Raw genomic sequence first — 20,534 nt, forward strand, 5'->3', positions numbered from 1 at the left:
TTTTAAAAAATATTATTTTAATGTAAAGATATTGTACAAAGGGGTTACAGTTAGATGAGTAAAATAAGAAGTATATTTCCTATTGAGCATTGTATTCTTATTATTTAAGAGATAGGTAGAAAACAGTGATCCTATGTGTTTCTATACATGTAGGTCTCCTCAAAGAAATGCATTTGAAAAATAAGTAGATATATCTCATAACTTGATTATGGCCTTCCAACTCTCAAAAGAGTCTTTGTATGTGCTTTCCAGAGTTTGGGAAATAAAAAAGCAAATTAATGTTATGTCACATTCCCTACAGTGAATATACATTCTGGAGAAATATGACATAACCAAACACTTCAGACATTAAGTTATTTTAATCATTTTTCTCTCCAAGTTATTCCCTCCACTACTAAAATAATATGATATGGCCAAATATTTTAGAAATTACACATTTGGTTTAGAATTCTAGCATGTATTATGTTTAAAGGGTTTATTAAAATAACACTAATAGTGAATTGTGTGTGCGTGTGCATGCAAGTCAGTACTGGGGCATGAGCTAAGGGACTAGGTGCAGTCCTTTAAGTTTTTTCTCAAAGCTGATACTGTTTCACTTGAGCTACATCTCCACTTCTGGTCTTTTTGTGTCAATTGATTATAAGAATCTCACTGACTTTCTTGTGCAGGATGGCTTTGAACTATGATCTTCAGATTTCAGCCTCCTAAGTACCTAGGGTTATAGTTGGTAAGCAATGTACCTGGCTCTAACAGATATTTTTATTTAAAAAGTTTCAATGAAAATAAGTTGCACTCTATACTTCAGCTACAAAACAGTTAACTCATTCTGCTTTTCATTGAATTCAAAAGGTATTGACTTTCAAAGTTTGATTGACATTGATATTTTGTGTAGCACAAAGTAATAACTTGATTATAGAGGCTACTTGCTTCTAATTTAGTGACTATGAGTATTGAATTTGCAACATTTGAGAATCAAGAAAAAATGAGAACATAAACCACTGAATGATTTTCATATGTTCAAAGTAAAAGTAATACCATGAGATAATAGTCCCAACAGTTATTTTCCAATTCACATTCCTGATAAATATACAAATAAGCATTACTGATCCATTTTCCAGTCTCCATTTGCTACACATATTTTTTGACTGTTTGTATTTATTTTGCCAAATCTGAAAATCACAGAAACACAAACTTCATTAACTCAAGAACTATTATTATATGCAATGCTTTTAGCCATAGTGGAAAGTGTCCATTCAGTTTATGTATCAGTTCTGTATCTTACATTTGTTGTAAACCAGGAATGCATATTTTGTGCATGAAGTTCTATTTTTGAAAGTTCTTATCCATTTTAACTATTTCTTTGGACATGTATTTTCAAATATCAGCGCTCTCTGATCACATTCAAAATAAAACAAGTTTTCTAAGCTTTTCCATGGATTTTCAAATCAGTTTAGATTTTGACTTGCAGTAGTCACAAATTTTATAGTCATTAACTTAAATTTTTGTTTACCAATGCTGCTAGAAATGTCTAAATATTTACAAATCAGGACCTGGAAGGGCACAGTCATTAGCAGAATAGGACCACAAGTTACAAACTGTCTGTTGCCATCATTGTCTCTTGAATCATTTTTAAATCCAAGGTAAACATTAGTTGTCTGTCTGACTTGCATCTTTCTTACTACAGATACAAAAAAGAAATTTACTCATAGATGAGAGTTCATGAGTGTTTACTGAAAAAAAATATTTTTGTAGCTATTCCCCCAAACCCAAAAGGAATTAAAAAATGTGCTCAAGAGCATATAAACTCAAGCAAATGATTGGCATAAAGTTTAGGACATGCTAATACTTAATCTCTGCCTCCAGATTGCTAGAATTATAGGAGTATACCATATGTCCAGCTTTGTTTACTTCTCCTTGGAGACTTAGAGTACTCCTAAGTATAGATTTTGATGCTAGATGAGCTGAGCTAAAGAAAATGAGAGGCATCACCTTATCATGTAACTGGCTCTTTTTTTTAAGAGTTCCCACATTTTATTACCATCAATTAGATATACAAGGGACTGTCATTTTGACATGTCCTTATATACATACAATATACCTTGATCAGACTCATCCACTCCATCCCTCTCTCTCCTCTCCCCTTCTCTCTTCCCAAATCAGCGAAAGTGCTTTGTTCTATTTCTACCTAAGAACATAAATTGTCTTTTTTTTTCATATTTACCCTCTGTCCCCCTTTCTGTTTGCCCTCCCCCTCCCACGAATACTCCTATTCCGGGTAGGACTTGCTTTAAATTCCTGTCATTTGTTTTTATTTTTTTAAAGTGTATACTTAAAAAAAGAAAATTGGGCAACTTGTTCTTAATTACTAATAATTATAGTTATGTTACATTAGAGGCTTGTTCTTTATTTTACAAAGAACACATAATATTATAGGCTTATTTAGTGATGATTAGATAGATATTAAAATTATATAAAGACAAAATTTTAAGCCCTATTAGCTTTGTCCTGGATGAAGCAACATATTTGTTTCAAATATGATGATATGATTACTGAACAATAATGATCAGTCAGTCATAAACCAAAGGTATAACACCAGATTCTTCTAAATTCAAATGATGAAATATTCATTTGTGTTTTATGTCAATTACATAAAAATATTATAAATAATAAAGGACACTAGATTTTTTACTCCTTGTTTTTGTGGAAGGTGTTATTGATGGAAGAAATAGAAATAGAAAAGTACCTATTTCATAGAGAAATGTGAATAATACTGTGAAGGTTAGAGGCTGTAGAAAGAAAGAGATGAAGAGGGAAAGAGAAACACATATCACATTATAGAGTACTGGTTTTGTACTTTCTAGACTGTGTGTGTATTTTAATATCATCTTTACACCTGTAGCTTTGCAATTCTTTTGTTTTTAGATCATCCTTTGAATTCAATTTCAAAGCAGAATTGAAAAAAACAAAGGTAAAACTCAAGGTCATCTTGTTACTTTCCAGTAGTTCTTCAAAGAAAAGTATTCTGCTCTGGAAAGGGGATCCAAAAAGGATTCAATGTTGTCTGTGGTTTCTAATCAGTCACCATACACATAGATAAATCTTATTATCAGAAATCTTTGAGAAATGATACAGTACACCTGTTTCTTTGTCCAACATACTTAATCACTTATTGGTCTCTACTCTTTGGTTTTTGATGGCTTATTTTCACTTTATTTTATTTCATTTTGTTTGTTATGAGGCTTGATCTCAAGATCCAGGAGCTGTCTCTGAACTCTTTTGTTCAAGACTCAAGGCTCTACCTCTTTAAACCATAGTGCTACTTCTGGTTTTGTGTGTGTGTGTGTGTGTGTGTGTGTGTGTGTGTGTGTGTGTGTGGTAAATTGGAAATAAGAGTTTCACTGGCTTTTCTGCTCAGTCTGGCTTTGATCTGCTATCATCATATCTCAGCCTCCTAATTAGCTAGGATTACAGGCATGAGCCACCTGGCTTATCTTATTTTATTTTTCTTTCTTGTTTTTCCTTTTGTCTTCTTTTCTCTTGTTCTTTCTTTCTTTTTTTTAAAGCTGTGAATTAAATGCAGTGCTTTATGTATACTAAACATGAGCTGTACTGTTGGGCCAAAACCTCACTTTCTACTATTTTCTTCCTCTGCTTTGGGGTTTTGTAAGCTTCCAATATTTATAAGCACAATACATATAGCAGCATTCACACTTTTCTAGGCAAAGGGTCCATCTTACACTAAAATATTATTATTGTTGTTCTTGCTATTTTAGTTAAATATTTTAACTTTTTCAAACTAAGCAAAGGACCATTTGAGAATACACTTTGTTTTTATATTTTTAAATAACTAGGCATCAAGAACTATGTTTCTTACTGAAATGAATTTCTATTAGTGTTTAACATCCTGTAAAGACTTTGGAACTTACAGATTTTAGATTTTATTTTGAACATGAATGATGATTGCACAAGTAATGATAGCTTGTAGCTTGAGTAACATTTTAAGTAGATAATACTTTCCTATATAGAATGTTAAATTATGTTGTTATTTTGTTTTAAATATCTTTAAGTCGTTGGACAAGGGGTTTTCAACACAACATGTTATTTTTAAGTAATAAAGATTTTGATTACATAACCAACACTATCTTAAAAACTCAGCAATTAAATAAGCAGTATGAATTTATCTATGTCAGGCACCAGTGATTCACACCTGTAATCCTAACTCCAGTTTGAAGCCAACCAGGCAGGAAAGCCCATGAAACTCTTATCTCCAACTACCAAAAAAGCTGGAAATGGAGCTGTGGCTCAAGTAGTACAGTGCTAGCTTTGAGCAAACTGTTCAAGGATAGCATCAGGCCTGAAGTTTAAGCCACAGTACTCATACACATATGTGCATGCATAGAAACACATACACACATGTACACCCACACAGACACCCCCCCAAACACACACCATACACACAAAGAATACAGCTATACATCTGTTATATAACAATTTTATGTATTTAAGACTTTTGTGGACTGCTTTATGTTTTTATGAGACTGATAAAATAGCGTGAACATGAGTTTTAAAACATTTAAATGAGTGATTTAAGTTTGTTTTTAAAGCAATATTATGAAGGATTTGCTTATCCACTCCACCAGTAAATACTTGGCCATATATAGACTATCAAGGAGTTTAATCCTAACAGATGTTCTCTTAAAACACCTGTTGGAGTCAATTCTGCCACTGGCCCTTTCAAGGGAATGAAGTTTAATATTCTCAAAGCAGTGAGAGCAAGCTAGTTGGAATGTTAGAAATGTACATTTGCCATCTGCCTCTAAGCCTCATCCTAGTAAACCAGCTCCTGATATACCGTGTTGATCTTTTGATTGTCTTGTTAATAAGAGAAAGCCACAAATACCATTAGGATTGACTAATGGATACTTCTGAAGTTCGTTAAAGGGAGTGATTTTACTTAATAAGCCAATAAGCAATGAAAATTTTCCCTGTTTTTTTCTTTAAATTTTGCTTCTCACTTTTATTGTTAATGCTGTGACTCTGTGGACAATAAACATGTTCACAAAACCAAAACTGTGGTTGTGCAGTGAAGAGGGTTAAGAGTTCTTTCACTGTCTCCCAAGTAGTCTCAAATTGTGCTTGACTCTAATGAAATATGCCAAACATATGTGTGACATCCGCTTCAAAAGCGGATGTCACACAATCCGGGTTAGTATCATTTCTTCAGTATATCCATCATTTTCTATGTGTAGTATAGGATGGAACCAAGCACTGTTGGGTTGAAGGTTCTGAATAGGAATAGCTGTTTGAACGCTTTAAATTTGAAACAGCAGAATTGCTCCCTGATCTGGCTTTAGTGAGTGGGAAGATCATCTTCATCTTTACACCTTCCTGCCCTTTCTAAAAATAATTGGGCCTTTAACAGGGAGCTATTTTAAGCAGCTCATGTTCACTCCCTCTCATAGGGAGATGCTTATTTTGGCCACTCACACGTGTCAGATTCGCATGTGTGCACTTTCGGAATACTAGACCATGCTTCGCACCAGTTGTATAAGAGACTTGCCAATGTAAAGACACTGCGATTACTAGCTTCGGAGTCAGAGGGTTCATATAATTGCAGGGAAGACCTGTTTTTTTTAGGGATGTGGATATGCTCCTGAAATCCTCCATTTCAGACGCTGGCACATCAATCCTCAGCTTTTCGGATCTGTTTGCATAAAACCTGGCTGCGATTCTGCTCCAGAGACCTCCGTGATCTTTCCGCATTTAATAAACACTGATAGGAGGCACTACCAGCCCGTGGATAAGGGAAAACTAATGAGAAACTGCCATCCAATATCTGAACAGCAAAGACAAAACCAAGCCAACCCCCAAAGCCCAAAGCAAAACCAACAAAGAACAAGTCAAACAATCCATGCTCACAAGAAGACGCGTAGAAAAAATACTGAGATGTAAACTTGAGTTGATAATTGACCTAAATCAGTCACTTGACTGGCATGGAGTGGGTACTTTGTATTTTTCTACTTTGAAAAAAAAAAGAGTACAAATCTATGTTATTCTGAACAACTGGGACCAAAAAAAAATTATGGTGTGAGAAAATACAGACTCTAAAAGCAAGATGGAATTTAAGCAGGTAAAGCCTGTTTCAGAGTCATGTCATTCCAGTGCAGTTGTACCTAGACCTCGTGTATGCGCCTCTAAGAAATTTCCATTTTTTCGCATCAAAAAATCCAGATATGAAGCTGAAGCTGCTTTCTTCGCCAACCTGAAGCTGTCAGATTTCAACATCATTGACACCTTGGGAGTTGGAGGTTTTGGACGAGTAGAGCTGGTAGGTAACCACTCTTTAAATGCTTTTGAAAGTCTCTATCTCCCTGTGCTTTGTCCCTCATTGCGTAAGATTTCACTCTCTTTTGCATTTTTCTCTCTTGTCATTCTTTACTCTTGTTTCAAAGTTAGGATAAAATACATTTATTCAGGCATGTCAGAGCCTATGATGAAGAGGGGCTGTACTATGGAGTCATGATACTAAATGAATATGCAATGATGAATAAATACGAAATCACTTTTTACCTCTTCATAGTAAATGAAAGGTTAACACACTCAATGCACAGCCAAAAAGCGCTGTTTACTCAGGTGATTTTCTGTCATTTTTGCTTCCTACATTATAAGCAGTTTTCACTAACAATTATGTAATCTAATGGTAATTATAATGATTTAAGTGTAAATTTAAATACATATCAAAGAAAGTAGACAAAATGTATATTGTCATGTATACATAGACTTCTCTCTCTATCTATCTATATATGATTTAGTCATAATTATGTGGCTGTGTAGTCATAAGTACTTATTAAGGTTATTGTGATTGTAGTATTTTATATAATTTACTTCACACATACTTTGCACACACATACACACACACAGACAATAATGAAACTCTTCTGTATGGGTTTTGTTTAACACAGTTGATGATGTGAGAGTATCTCCTATTTGGGATGTTTAGGCATAGTACCTTAAAACTGAAATAAAAAGTAGAAAAAAATAAGTACACTCAGATAACCTGGGTAGGTGCATTCCAAGACTATACAGCTACAAACTCTATTTGAGAATGCCAACTCATTTCCACATTTTTGCTGAACACAGAGGAATCCTTGACATCAGACACTAGTATAGTATGCTAGAAACTCCCTGAGACTGTATATAGTGTAGTAAACAGTTACTGTTGCCATTAGAGGCAGGAGAAATCCCCTTCCATAAAGGTAAAATTACCTAAGGCTATTTTTGACATTTGTCCACTTGTGGTGCAATTGGGATTTTGGACTTTGACAAGTGGTATAAGAGGCTAATTTCTTAAATGCTACAAACGAATGTTTTAGAGTAATGATGTTAATGATTGAATTTACATTCTTCCTTCCCTTAATATTGGTTAGAGAGACTGTAGCAAAACGACTGTTTCTGACAGGAATTCAGAGTATGTCTCTGATGATTTCAGATATGCAAGTAAAACCCAAGTAAAGGTTTAGAGAAACTTCTGAATCCTATGAATTGATGTAGCTTTAGATTTATTCTTTTGTGGAAGTTATAATTTTTCACATGGCCAATAAAGATGTATTGACATCATTATACATGAATATTTTTGCTCTGCAGGTGTTGGGACATACAGGTAGAACAGAGGGTGGGATTCTTTACCAGGATTGGCTTATTGTCTGGTGTGTCATGCAGTAAATGAACACTAAGATAACAGTGTACCATCGAGCAATATCCACACCATTCACAGTTAGGAGGAAAGAAGCAGAGTTAATCTCTAGTGCAATGACAGGAAGTTTCTCTTTACTGTCCTCTGAGGATGGCACATTCAGGATAATTTTATCAATCTTAGAGGTGGATAAGCAATATGATCCTCAGACCACATATTTCACTCTGTACCCATTGTTGTCCATGCTAATAATAAATATATAATGCATATAGCTTAGACCTAAGAGCCATTAGCTTAAGGATAATACATATCTGGTGAATGGCTTTATTATATGATACCAGAAATTATGCTTTGATATTATAATCAGATTTTATATTTTTTCCAGGCATAAGATTATGAATTCTCAATTGGGGTATGAAGAGTTTAGAAATTTGATTTTGAGCTATACTTCCTGTTAGAGCTAAGACTATAGTTTTGTTGTTGTTGTTGTTTTTGGTCATGGAGCCTGAACTCTAGGCCTGGGCGCTGTCCCTCAGCTCTTCAGCTTAAGACTAGTGCTTGACCACTTCTGGCTTTTTCTGCTTATGTGGTGCTGAAGAATTGAACCCAGGGCCTCATGCATGTAAGGCAAGCACTCTACCACTGAACCACCTTCCTAGCCCAAGAGTGTAGATTTTTTTCATTACAATTGACATGGAAATTATAGTTGTGTGAATATACCATCTCTAGGTTTTATCTTTTAGTTTTTATCTTTAGTTTTTATCATTTGTCAATTGGCATAAATTTGGATGCAGTATTTTTTCAGGCTGGAGTATTTCTAAATAATATCTTTTCAATTTTGGAGATGAAGTATCTATTAAGAAATTTCAGATTAGTTGAATGAGTTCAGAAGCTTATAGTAAATGTCCATAATAAACAGGTATATGACCCTAAATTTGTCTGATCGTATCATAAGCACTTTTGGCATAAGTAGATTTAGTCTACTTTCAGACTTGTTCTGTTAATGATCATTATCATTGAACAATAATTTGTATTTCTTTCCTTCCTGTTATGACCTATGTGAAATTTTATGTCCATGTTCTTTAAGAAGGGACCGTTTAATGTATTCAGTGTGACCTGTTCATAATATTTCTTCCAGAATTCAAATAGTCTTTTCACATATAGTGAAATGATTCAGCTCTCTTACAATATGTGGTTCCTCCTTTAGATTTAGTATTACTATAAAGCAGTGAGATAACCCTGTTCATTTATCAAGAATGTCCATGAAATATGCAAGCTGATTTTAGGAATTATAAGTAAAAATAGTCCCGATGCTCTAGCCCAAATTTACTGTACTATTTCTCTTTATAGAGAAGTGTCTGCTTTCAGAAAAGATTTGTGCATATCAGAAACAAACTTTGTTTTTAATCTGTCACTACTATGTGGTTGCTTTAAATTTTAGAAACTTACTCTATTTAGTCAGCAATCCAAAATGCCTCCTCTATACCAATAAACCACATTTAGATAACATATAGAAACAATGTTAGGAGAGACAGATATGTGAGCTCAGTCTTCTAGGATTACTCTCATTCTCTAACACTTACTATATACAAGTATGATGAGATCTCAGAAGGGACAAACCATCTTCAATAGAAACTAGCTTCTAACTCCAGAGGTTCACAGTTTCCTGAGAGGGAAAATCATATCTACCCCAAAATAAAGTGTGAGCAGTCTAGGCTCAATGCAGGAGGAGCAGGGTGTTTGGGAGAATCAGAGGAACAAAAAGGCATTAATTAGGGCTGGGAAGGTGGCTCAGTGGTAGAGCGCTTGCCTTGCATTCATGAGGCCCTGGTTTGATTCCTCAGCACCACATGAGCAAAAAGAGAAAAGCCGGAAGTGGCGCTGTGGTTCAAGTGGTAGAGCGCTAGCCTTGAGCTGAAGAGCTGAGGGACAGCACCCAGGCCCAGAGTTCAGGCCCCACAACAGACCCCCCCCCAAAAAAAGGCATCAATTAAATACCCGAAGCATTATAATACGTAATTCATTCAATGAGACTTGGGCACAAAGAGATGTGTTTTTCCCCTCCATGGTAATAATTGTCTTTATTTCTGAATTTTAATTTTTTTCCTTTTTATTTATTGTTTATTTTAATCTTATTGTCAATGTGACATACAGAAGGGTTACAGTTACATACATAAGGTAGTGAGTACATTTCTTGTCGAACTTGTTACCTCCTCCCTCATTTTTATCATTTTTTCTCTCCCCTAATCTCCCCACAAGTTGTACAGATCATTTCTAACATATTGTCTTGTGAGTATTTCTGGTACATTGATTCCCCCTTAGTCCTTTGTCTCACCATTTTTTTTTATTCTCATTCCCTTCCCTAATTTAGATGAACTATACAATACTCAGGGCACCCAAATCAAATATAGGAGAGGGGAAACACAAAAGGAAAAAGAAATCACATAGTACATTAAAAACAACAACAACAAAATCATCTTTTATGGTCATAAGTACATAGCTATTGAGCGATTCTGCTCATCTGCTAAGATTGTCCTAGAGCTTTACTGACAAAAAAAAATCTAAGATATATCTATTTTATGGTGGTGGTGGTGATGTTGGTGGTACTTGATAGCAGACAGACTCTCAATACTTTCACAAGCAAAAAATGACAGAAAATGTTTCTAACTTTTTAGAGACAAACTAGATTTGTTCCATGTGTTTACATTATTTATTCTTCATATTTTTTCTTGTAAAAGCCAGAACACCTCTTGTCTTCTCCTTCCAGAGTAGCTATGAGGGAGGAATTATATGTGGAAATGAAGTCAATTTGAGGATGATAAAGTAGGGTTCAAATGAAAGGTTGATGATTTTAGTGAAGAAGTAATAAAGAAAAATATGAAAAAAACGTCTCTTTGTTTATACAATGGACTTCTGTGCTTCCAACAGAAAGAATGACACTGCCCACTTGTAAGGATATGGAAGGACTTGGAAAAAACTCATATTACATGAAGTAAGCCACACCCAAAGACACACACGTCCCATGTCTTCCCTTACTTGTAATAATTAGTAAACCTCTAAGACAATCTTAGCAGATGGGGTTTGAACTCTGGGCCTGGGCACTGTCCCTCAGCTCTTCAGATCAAGGCTAGCTCTCTACCATTTGAGCCACAGCACCACTTCCAATTTTCGGGTGGTTTATTGGAGATAAGAGTCTCATGGACTTTCTTGCCTGGACTGGCTTTGAACTGTGATCCTCAAATCTCAACTTCCTGAGTAGCTAGGATTACAGGTGTGAGCCACCAGCACCCAGCTCATATACCTTAGCTTTAAGAGCATTCATCTAGAACTCAAGAATCTTAACAAAATACAGTTTTTAAATAGACTTATTGAGGAGGTGCTGTACTTGTCTCTTTCTGACAAACTTGCAGAGATTCTCCTGTCACTAAATATGTTATCCTATTTTACTGGCAGCATGTGTAGAAGAAAGAAATAATGAGACAATGTAATATGGTAGCTCAAAACAAGAGCTCTGAAATGAGAGTCTCTGGCTCAGATCTTACCCACTATATGCTTAGTCATTAATTCAAACATCCTTAGTTTCCTCATCTCTGCAGTGAGGATAAGAAAACATGTGTCTCACAGAGTTACAAAGAATGAATGAGCTAAATTCTCCCCAAGCAGCATAGATCAATGTCCTGTCAATGTTGTTAGTTTTGTATAATAATAATAGTAACACTAATCGTTATTTATTATGAAAAAGTGCTGTCTTCAATCAACATTTCCATTCATCATAAAATGTACTATCTTTGTTCATCATTTCCAGCCACACTTATTTAAACAAAGGAAGGGAATGGAATAATTAGTAGCCAAGCCCTGAGAATATGAGTATTTCTTTAATACAAGAGCCTGAAGTCTTCAGATGGCCTTCAATTATAACTTCTATTACATCCCCCAGACTACTGAAGCTTTTTATTTTCTGATCTGCCATGAAAAGAGATGGGAGATGGTTTTTACTCTCCCTCGTCAAAACTGTGTGCACCTGAGGTACCCTGGTTTCATCTATTTCTCTGATAGATTGAAAAGTTCCCCCACATTTTAACCCCAGACTAGGGAATCATTTTCCACGTAAAATACTGAGTCACCTCTATTTCTTCCAAGACTTCTTAAACCCTGGTACCTCAATCAAACATAATAAGGTCTTAGCTCTTGCTAACGGAGTCCAAGGTTACTACTCACAATTCCTGTGAATCCACTCAAATTTATGATTCCTGCGGTCAGATTGACCAAGAAGGACTGATATGTTAGCAAATTGTAGGAGCCATAAATCACACTCTCACACAAGCACATATGTGTGGTGTCACAGGGTCTCTGTGTTGTATAAAATGACAATCATATTGCTGTCGTAGAACATTGTTTTTCCAGCTGTCTAGGCACATGGTTCACTGATCAGCTAGCTTGAGGAGCGACAAAAACCAAATGGAAAGCAAAGAAATAGAGCTTAAGAGGTGATTAAGCAAGAAGGAAGGTGATAAACTCATTGCTCAGTTGAGTTATTTTTTCCCATAATTATGAAAGGTGAGCTGCTTAACTCCACAGGGAAACCCCATGTAAGATGAAAACATTTCAAGAGCCTCCTTATGCCAGGTCACACAGCAATGAAATAGAAGAGCTGTGGGATTTCTGAGCCACATGGGCTACTTGAGCCTGTGAGGATTTATGCCATAGGGCAGACTCCCCTGGAAGTCTTGCCATGCCTGTATCCTGGGGCAGTTAGAACAAATAAACATGTAACATGGACAGAGGGATTGCCTCTGTTTAATACAACCTTTCCTTCTCTGTCATTTTCTCAAAGAAATATTTTCCAATTTATGTTTCTTCTTAAAATAATTATGAGTAGTGGCATTGATTTCTAAGAAAGTAAGATATTTAGACAGGCAATGAAGGTCCAATCCAATAAAAAAGCAATGGGACCTTAGGAGGTACAATTTTAATGTATTAAAATTCCTAAAATAATCACAAGACACATTCTAAGTAAAAACCTACTTTGATAAATGCTAATAAATTAAAGGAAAACATTAGCTTGTTACTGAGGAATAAATGTTATTTTGTGCACTATAATCCAATTATACTATATGAATGACCACAGATGAAAGTTTATTTCTTGCACATCTTTTGAATTTACATGAATGTTATATATGCCAGCTATCTCTTGAGATCCATTTCTTTCATTAAAAGTAGTTGGAATTAGTATCCCACCATAAAATAATTAAAAGTTCATCTTCCCCTCCAGAAAAGAAAGATTTAGAAAAATAGAGAGAGATTCTAGAAAAATCTCTACAAATCTAGAAGGCACAGAAAACATCTTTCCAAAGGCTTCACATAAAATTGATGGTAAAGTAGACCTAAAGTCAAACTTTATCCTAAAGTTAAAATTTGGCTCACATGTGCCTTTGTATTTTCCGCTACAAAATTTTTATACCTAGTCAATTTGTGATCACATCACAGTCAGCAGAAAATTTACTTTAAAAACAAATATTAAATATTCTTTTCACAGAGAGATAGGAATTTCTGACTCTCCCTAAGAAGATAAGTTTAACATATTGAAAACTAACTGACAAATAAAACCCTTTGGGATTGTATTACATCATAAATTACACATGGAAGCTCTGGGCATTTCTTTAGGGGTGAGGTCATTTGTAGCTGATGGAGTAGACAAGGTCCTTGGAGGACAGAGAGACAGTAGCCAGGGGTTGGAGATTTAAATGAACAGCTGGGGAAAGGCCACTTCAGGCAAGGGTTACAACTTAGAAGGACACATGTCACAGGACACCGAGACAGTGTGCAGACTAGAGTGGAAGTATAATGGTTTGTAATATTATTAGACTGTGAACTAGTAGAGCATAACTACTAATTCTTAACAGAGAGTAGAATTATAATAAGAAGGAATTGCTGGGACATAAAGTACAGAAGGTATGTAAACACCAACTGAGCTCTAACTTCCGTCCATAATATATATATATGTGTGTGTGTGTGTATATATATATATATATGTATGTATGTATGTATGTAAAAATGCACTGTGAGGTGGCTAGGCAGGCTATTTTTAGGAAATTCTGTTCCCCAGAATAAACATATCTCCTTTTCTGGCTAAGATGGTTTACTTAGTTCCAGGATAAAAATTTTTATTGAAACACTTGAAAACTTTAACATGAAAACTTTCACTGCCTGATCTTTTCCAAGAGAAGCAAAAATAGACACTTGGTATACATTAGAAAGATAAAAGACAGTCATATCCTTTTAAATAAAGCAAAATAGTTTGCTTCCTGAATTAGGTGAAGAGGTAATTCTGTAGGTATTTAGATTAGATTATTGATTGTAAGCATTGAATTGCCAGATTATATTTTGTCCCTCCTTTCAACATCTCCTATAGTCACAAATGTGTGTGTGTGTGTGTGTGTGTGCCTGTGTGTGTGTGTGTATGTGTGTGTGTGTGTGTGTGTGTGTGTGTAACATTAAGCTGAAGATCAAGCAATGAGCTTAGAAGTTTGGTGGTTTGGTGGGTTGGTGTGTAATTCCTAAAGTTCCAAATGGCAGCCAAGATGCCTTGTCAGCTCCCTGTAACAGTGAGAGTACTGCGGGATGCTGGTGGCTCACACCTGTAATCCTAGCTACTCAGGAGGCTGGCATCTGAAGATCATGGTTCAAAGCCAGCCGAAGCAGGAAAGTCTGTGAGACTCTTATCTCCAATAAACCACTAGAAAACCAGAAGTGGTGCTGTGGCTCAAAAGATAGAGTGCTCGCCTTGAGCTGAAGAGCGCAGGGACAGCGCCCAAGCCCAGAGTTCAAGCCCCACAACCAAACAACAACAAAAAAGAGTTGAGAGTACTTATGAGACAAAATGGAACATATCTGTCATCCCTATGGTTGTGCATGCTACATCCAATGAACAAGGTAGTTTAAATGTGTAATTTGACTACTTTTCATATTATAAGCTAACATAAGCTGAAACCACTAAATTATTGTTAAACTAATTCAACTATATTAAAGTAATTTTATATTTGTATAAAACCTCTTGCAGGCTGGACACTGGTTGCTCACACCTGTAATCCTAGCTACTCAGGAGGCTGAGATCTGAGGATTGCAGTTCAAAGCCTGTCTGGGCAGGAAAGTCCATGAGACTCAATAAACCACTAGAAAACCAGAAGTGGTGCTGTGGCTCAAGGGGTAGAGTGCTTGTCTTGTGCTCAAGAGCTTAGGGGCATTGCCCAGGCCCAGAGTTCAAGCCCCATGACTGAAAAACAAACAAACAAACAAAAAACCCACCTTTTGCAACTTAATACTGTTTGTCACTTGCTATGGTACTGATTTTCAGTCTAGAGATACATGACAAAAGGAATAAAATGATTGATATATTTGATAAGGGATTGAAATAAAATTGTCAGATGAAGTCGAGTGAAAAGGCATAAGCTACTCTACTTTGTTATGGAAATTTTATGTCTGACTCCTTCTGTTCTCTCTGTCTATGATATATGTGTGTGGACCACACATATATATGTATACAGAGGGACCGTGAAGAAGGGAGAGTCAGAGACAGAGATAGTATAATCTACGGATAGGAAATTATGTGCATATATATTTGATCAAAAACTTGAATTCCCAATACAACAATGCTTTATACCACATGATTGAAAAAGATTTTGAATGCTGAAATTTCTACTAAACTCATAATCTGTCTTTTGCTTCTGCCTTCTGTGTATTATTTAGACATGTGTCATTCTCCCTGTGGTGTATGTTATGAAACAAGTTAGAAACTAAGGTTCATTCTTAAGTTTCAGACATTTATTAAACAACAGAATCATACATTAATATTATTATGTAGTGCAGAGAAAAATAAAACATAAAACTGCAAACAACTAGTGAGAAATACATTTAAAGAAACAGACCAAAGAGGCTCCGCATGGCAGCACACACCTGTAATCCCAGATACTTGGGAGATAATCCTCTGAAGAATCATGGTATGAAGTCAGGTGCTTGAGAATCCTTCTCAGTCCACAAGCTAGGGGTGGTAGCATGTTGGGAAATATAATCTGAAGCAGCTCTGGGCAAAAATGTTAGATCCTATCCAAAAAATAGACAAGGCAAAAAAGTAGGAATATGGCTCATGTCATAAAGCACCTGCTTAGCAAGTTCAAGGTCCTGTGCTCAAACCCCAATAACTGAAAAGCAAAAGCAAAAACAAAATCAGACTGAGACATTTGTTTCTCTCTTAAAATAGAGAAAAGTAATTCCGACATTAGGATTTTACTATTTCATTAGGTAAGAATTCTTATGAACTTAGAATATCTTCTTTAGATGGAAATTAACACTTTATTGAGATTTACAACTAAGTTAATAGCCACTTTTTATTATCAAGATGTATTTGACAATAGGATACTAATTTACAGCCTAGAAGCTTTCTGAGTGCTTAAAATATTTCACTTCCTTTTTATAAACTTAGTAACTCAGCTCTGCTGGAATATGGAAGGGCTTTGTTTTGCCAAAAGTGATTTGAATCATGATAATAAAAATCGCCATCTCTGCTCAATAAAAATAAAGCTCCCTTAAATGCAGAGAGATTATTCTTGGTCATCCAGTTGATTGAGACAACTAATTTAAAAATAGACTTACGAGTTTTAATACTAAAACTTCTCTTAGAAGTATTCATTTTAGATACAAATTCCAAGTACATTGGACATTATACTGGTGATGAATAAATTTTATTATCCTTAAGTAGTTGTACAAAGTGGTTTTAATTCAACATGCTAGTGAATACATTTGATCAATCACATCACCCCTGCCTCACCTCTCCCAACTCCACCCATCCTCTCAATTTACTCATTTCCATTTTCACTTGATTTACCCACCCTTCCTCTCTCCATTCATCTGTTTCCCTCCCCCTCCCCTACATCACATGTTCCAGCTTCCTTATATTCATTTTGTTAAATAGTAAATTACTTGTGCAAAGAAGCTAGGACACTAGGAGCCTTCTCTCTGAATACAAACTTTAGTTAATTTTCAAAGTATTGGTATTATATCAAGTTTGGTATTGCAATATGTTTGACTTTTTTTCTGTTATTTTATAAATGGATAAAACTGGGGCTCTGGGAGATTATATGGACTTGAATAGGACTATGGCTTGCACATTATTACCAATTCATTACCTATGAATTACTTATAATTCTGTATAGATAATTTTAAAATAATTTTTCAATAATTATATTCATTTTGCTTAAATTGGCCCATGAACCTACTCTTTTTTAAAAAAAATGAGGACTTTATAAATTTAGAACCTGTGATAAATAGCTGGTAGAGAAGTCATCAAAAAGGATAACATCTTTTTAAATGTGATGCTATTTTACAGAGAAATAACAAGAAATAATCTTTGGCTAATAAGGCAACAGTTATTGAAGCCAGAAAGATAAAGATAGGAAGAAATACATCTCTGATATTTGGATCTTTAAAATACAAATTAAGTACACAGCTAAAATCAATAAAGAACTAGAAATTTTAAGTTTACATTTTTAAAATTTCTTTCTCCATTAAAAATTCTTAGGCAGCTTATAATGCCTAATTTGTAAGCACATTTTCCCTTCTCACAGTACAATTCAAAAACACCTCTTCAATTCAATAAAAACCTTGAACCTTTCAACTCCCTTCTATTCCCATCCCAGGTCCAGATATTTATTCAGCTACTGTGTGTATATCAAGATTTGCCTTTTCGTGTGCTTATTTTCTCTCAGTAGAATTTTGGGTTATGTTCAGTGTTTTCATTCTATGGATCCATCTTAATAATCTCAATTCCCACCTGCCCCATGTATAGTAATTTTGTGTCATTGTTTCTTCCTGAATTTTCTGAGCATTTGGTGGATTTATGGAAAATGATGGGGAAGAAACAATCTAGTGCGTATGTATTTCTAGTCCAATGGTTTATTTACTGCTTTCTTGGGGAGGTGGGGGATGAAGTTTTACCATAGGGCTTTAGACTATTTTGGTGAACCAGGTGAGGACCTATATAGAACTGGAGTGTATTGAGACACATTCCAGCAATGTGACACAATTAACCTGGTGGCGGTGGATATCCCTTAGTCTTGGTATCTCTCCTTTCTTCCTTTTATAAAGCTTTTCTTTACGCTATGGGACATGTCATTAAATCATCCCAATTGGTATTTAATATGAGTTACTTAGATCATAAATGGTGACTGGATTGTCTCCTAGATTACTTCCAGATTACTAAGAGCCCAAAGTAAAGAAATCATTATTATGCTTTATTATGCAATACGATTGCCCAATGGAAGTTTGTGCCACTTGAACGGAGAAAGTCATTACTGCTTTTGTTTTGCAGCCATTATGAGGAAGGTGATTCTGCCTACATTGCTTTATGCCTTACAGTCTGTTTTCATGCTCTGGGAATAGCTCCTGCTCTTTTTATGTAATGTCATGTATTTTGAAGTTAGTAACAGAATACAGCAGAAATATCCGCTTTTACATGCAGTGGAGACAACCAGAGAAAATACAGCCTCTACCTCCTAATAAAATATGCACATACTGTGAACTAAAGATCATGCTTTCCTTGTGAACTTGTCCCATTTCTTCAAGTTACAGTTGTGCTACTTGAAATTATTTCCCCTTTTTTCCTCCTTTCTCCAAGAGATCACCACAAGCTTATCTATTTTCACAGGTGTAATATAGTTAGCATACTTTACAAAAATCATGTGCACTGACATTGCTGAACAATGTAGTTTGGCTCCATGTTTTCAGAATTGACTCGAGATCCGGTGAGATAACATGACTGATCACAAACTTTATGGGTGCTAGTGGTGGTGGTTACATGCACTCCAGGTTAACCTTGGATACATAGTGATTTTGAGCCCAGCCTGGGCTATACAATTAATGAAACATGAAGACTAGGACATCAGGTTTTCTCAGTTCACTGCTTCATTCTTTCTCTGGACTATTAGCTTACCTAAGTGAAGGTCAGAAAAAAGCCACCTTCCAGGGTTCATTAGAAATGTCATTCAAATCTACATTATACAGGAGTGAGCCACATGATATTGTTAATATAAGCCATTTGTGTGTGTGTGTGTGTGTGTGTGTGTGTGTACGTGTATGCATGTGTGCATGCTCATTCATGCCTGTGTGTGCTTTTGACTCATGGACCATTCCTGGAGTTTCCTGAACCAGTTGGCTTTGAACTGCGATCTCAGCCTCCTGAGTTGCTAGGATTACAGTCATGAGCCTCCTCTGGTGCTTGGCTTAAGCCTTGAATTTAAGTAGTTAATCTAGTTAGTGTAGTTCAGGAAGCCGTTTTCTTCAAAAACACTAAGAAGGTGCTGGGAAGGTGGCTCAGTGGTAGAGCACTTGCCTTGCATGCATGAGGTCCTGGGTTCAATTCCTTAGTACCACATGAGCAGAAAAGCCGGAAGTGGTGATGTGGTTCAAGGGGTAAAGTGCTAGCCTTGAGCTGAAAAGCTGAGGGTCATCACCCAGGCCCAGAGTTCAGGCCCCATGACAGACAAAACAAAACAAAAACAACAACAACAACAAAAACAGATACTAAGGTAGCTGTGGTGTAAAAGGAACTATGAATGACTCATTCAAAGACCTAAAGGTCAACTCCCAGCCAAGGATACTGAGCCATTTTAACCTTGCCTTGCCCAGAATCTGCCTCCCAGCAGATGAAAATAGTAAGCCCATCAGGAAACAAACTTGTTTTTGTAAGGCATTGACTTTCCCAGAGATCAAAGAAGCACAAAGCTAAATACAAATCTAACCAAGCAAATATGTTTCTATGCTTTTTTGTGTGTGCTGATGCTATCACCTTATTTTCTTCAGTATGGTTTTACATTGGCATCACTTGAAGGCTGACAGTTAAAACTGGCCAGAATCCGTGACAGAAGTTCACATCTTAAGATTCGTCATATCCAAGGGTGCTTGAATTCAAATGGCAATACCATGCTTCACACTGAAGTCACAGTGCACAACAGTATTCATATGACATGAAATGGGTATTAACATCATATGTATTTCCCCTGTCTAGGAATGGTAGGAGTTAGATCACTGTTGTATAAACATAAGAAAATTTTAAAGTAGCTCCTTAAATGCTATTTGAATAGTAGCAGGGAAGGGAGCTAGTGTGAGGATGGGAGCAGATGGGTGCCACAGTACGGCACTCAGTGTGTGTCACTTATTTAACGAGAAGTGCTTCGAGCTAAAGAGATCCTTAAACTGAAATGCATATAAGATTTAGAGCATGTACTATCCAGGGAGGAGGAACAGCATTAGCTCTTGTCCAGCCTGAACAAGGTCGGTGAGAGTCTATTTCAAACGCAAAGTGAGCACAGAAGAGCTGGAGTTTAGCTCAAGCTGTGAAGCAGTTACTTAGCATGCAGGAGGCCTTAAGTTCAGTCCCTGATAGAAAAAACAAAACAAAACTATTAATCTGTTACCAATAAAGAGAATATTTCTTTTCAATAATTGAACTAGATTAGAGCACCCAGGTTTGCTTTGGAAGTGAGCTTTCACCTTGGATGTGAATTTATTTGCATCACACTAATCTGTCATTTAAAAGATGTCCACGGAGATCATCTGGCAGTTCCTCCAAAAGTACATTTTTTCAACCTGTCATACAGATTCGAAATTGGTGAGGGCAAATCAAGGCTTGCTTATCTGAAGTATCCTCATGATTCTCCAGAAGGAACTTGTGACATTAATGTCCTCTCAGATCGTACATGTGTGCATGAAGAAGACACTTAAGAATGTTGCTCTTCCTGCAGACGAAGCAGCAAATAATTCACAGTTCAGGAGAGGAGCACTGTGCTTC

At 35.9% G+C, this 20,534-nt stretch overlaps 1 protein-coding gene across 2 annotated transcripts in view; it reads left to right on the forward strand.

The window, feature by feature from the left end:
• Positions 1–20,534, forward strand: part of Prkg1 (protein kinase, cGMP-dependent, type I) — a 1,080,074-nt gene that overhangs the window by 1,040,608 nt on the left and 18,932 nt on the right. For both annotated transcript variants that reach the window (XM_013017167.1, XM_013017166.1), the window contains exon 10: positions 6,232–6,328. In XM_013017167.1, the coding sequence (XP_012872621.1) occupies positions 6,232–6,328 (97 nt within the window). The remainder of the gene's footprint in view (positions 1–6,231; positions 6,329–20,534) is intronic.

This window comes from Dipodomys ordii, unplaced genomic scaffold (assembly GCF_000151885.1).
Source record: "Dipodomys ordii isolate 6190 unplaced genomic scaffold, Dord_2.0 Scaffold34, whole genome shotgun sequence".
Lineage (NCBI taxonomy): Eukaryota > Metazoa > Chordata > Mammalia > Rodentia > Heteromyidae > Dipodomys > Dipodomys ordii.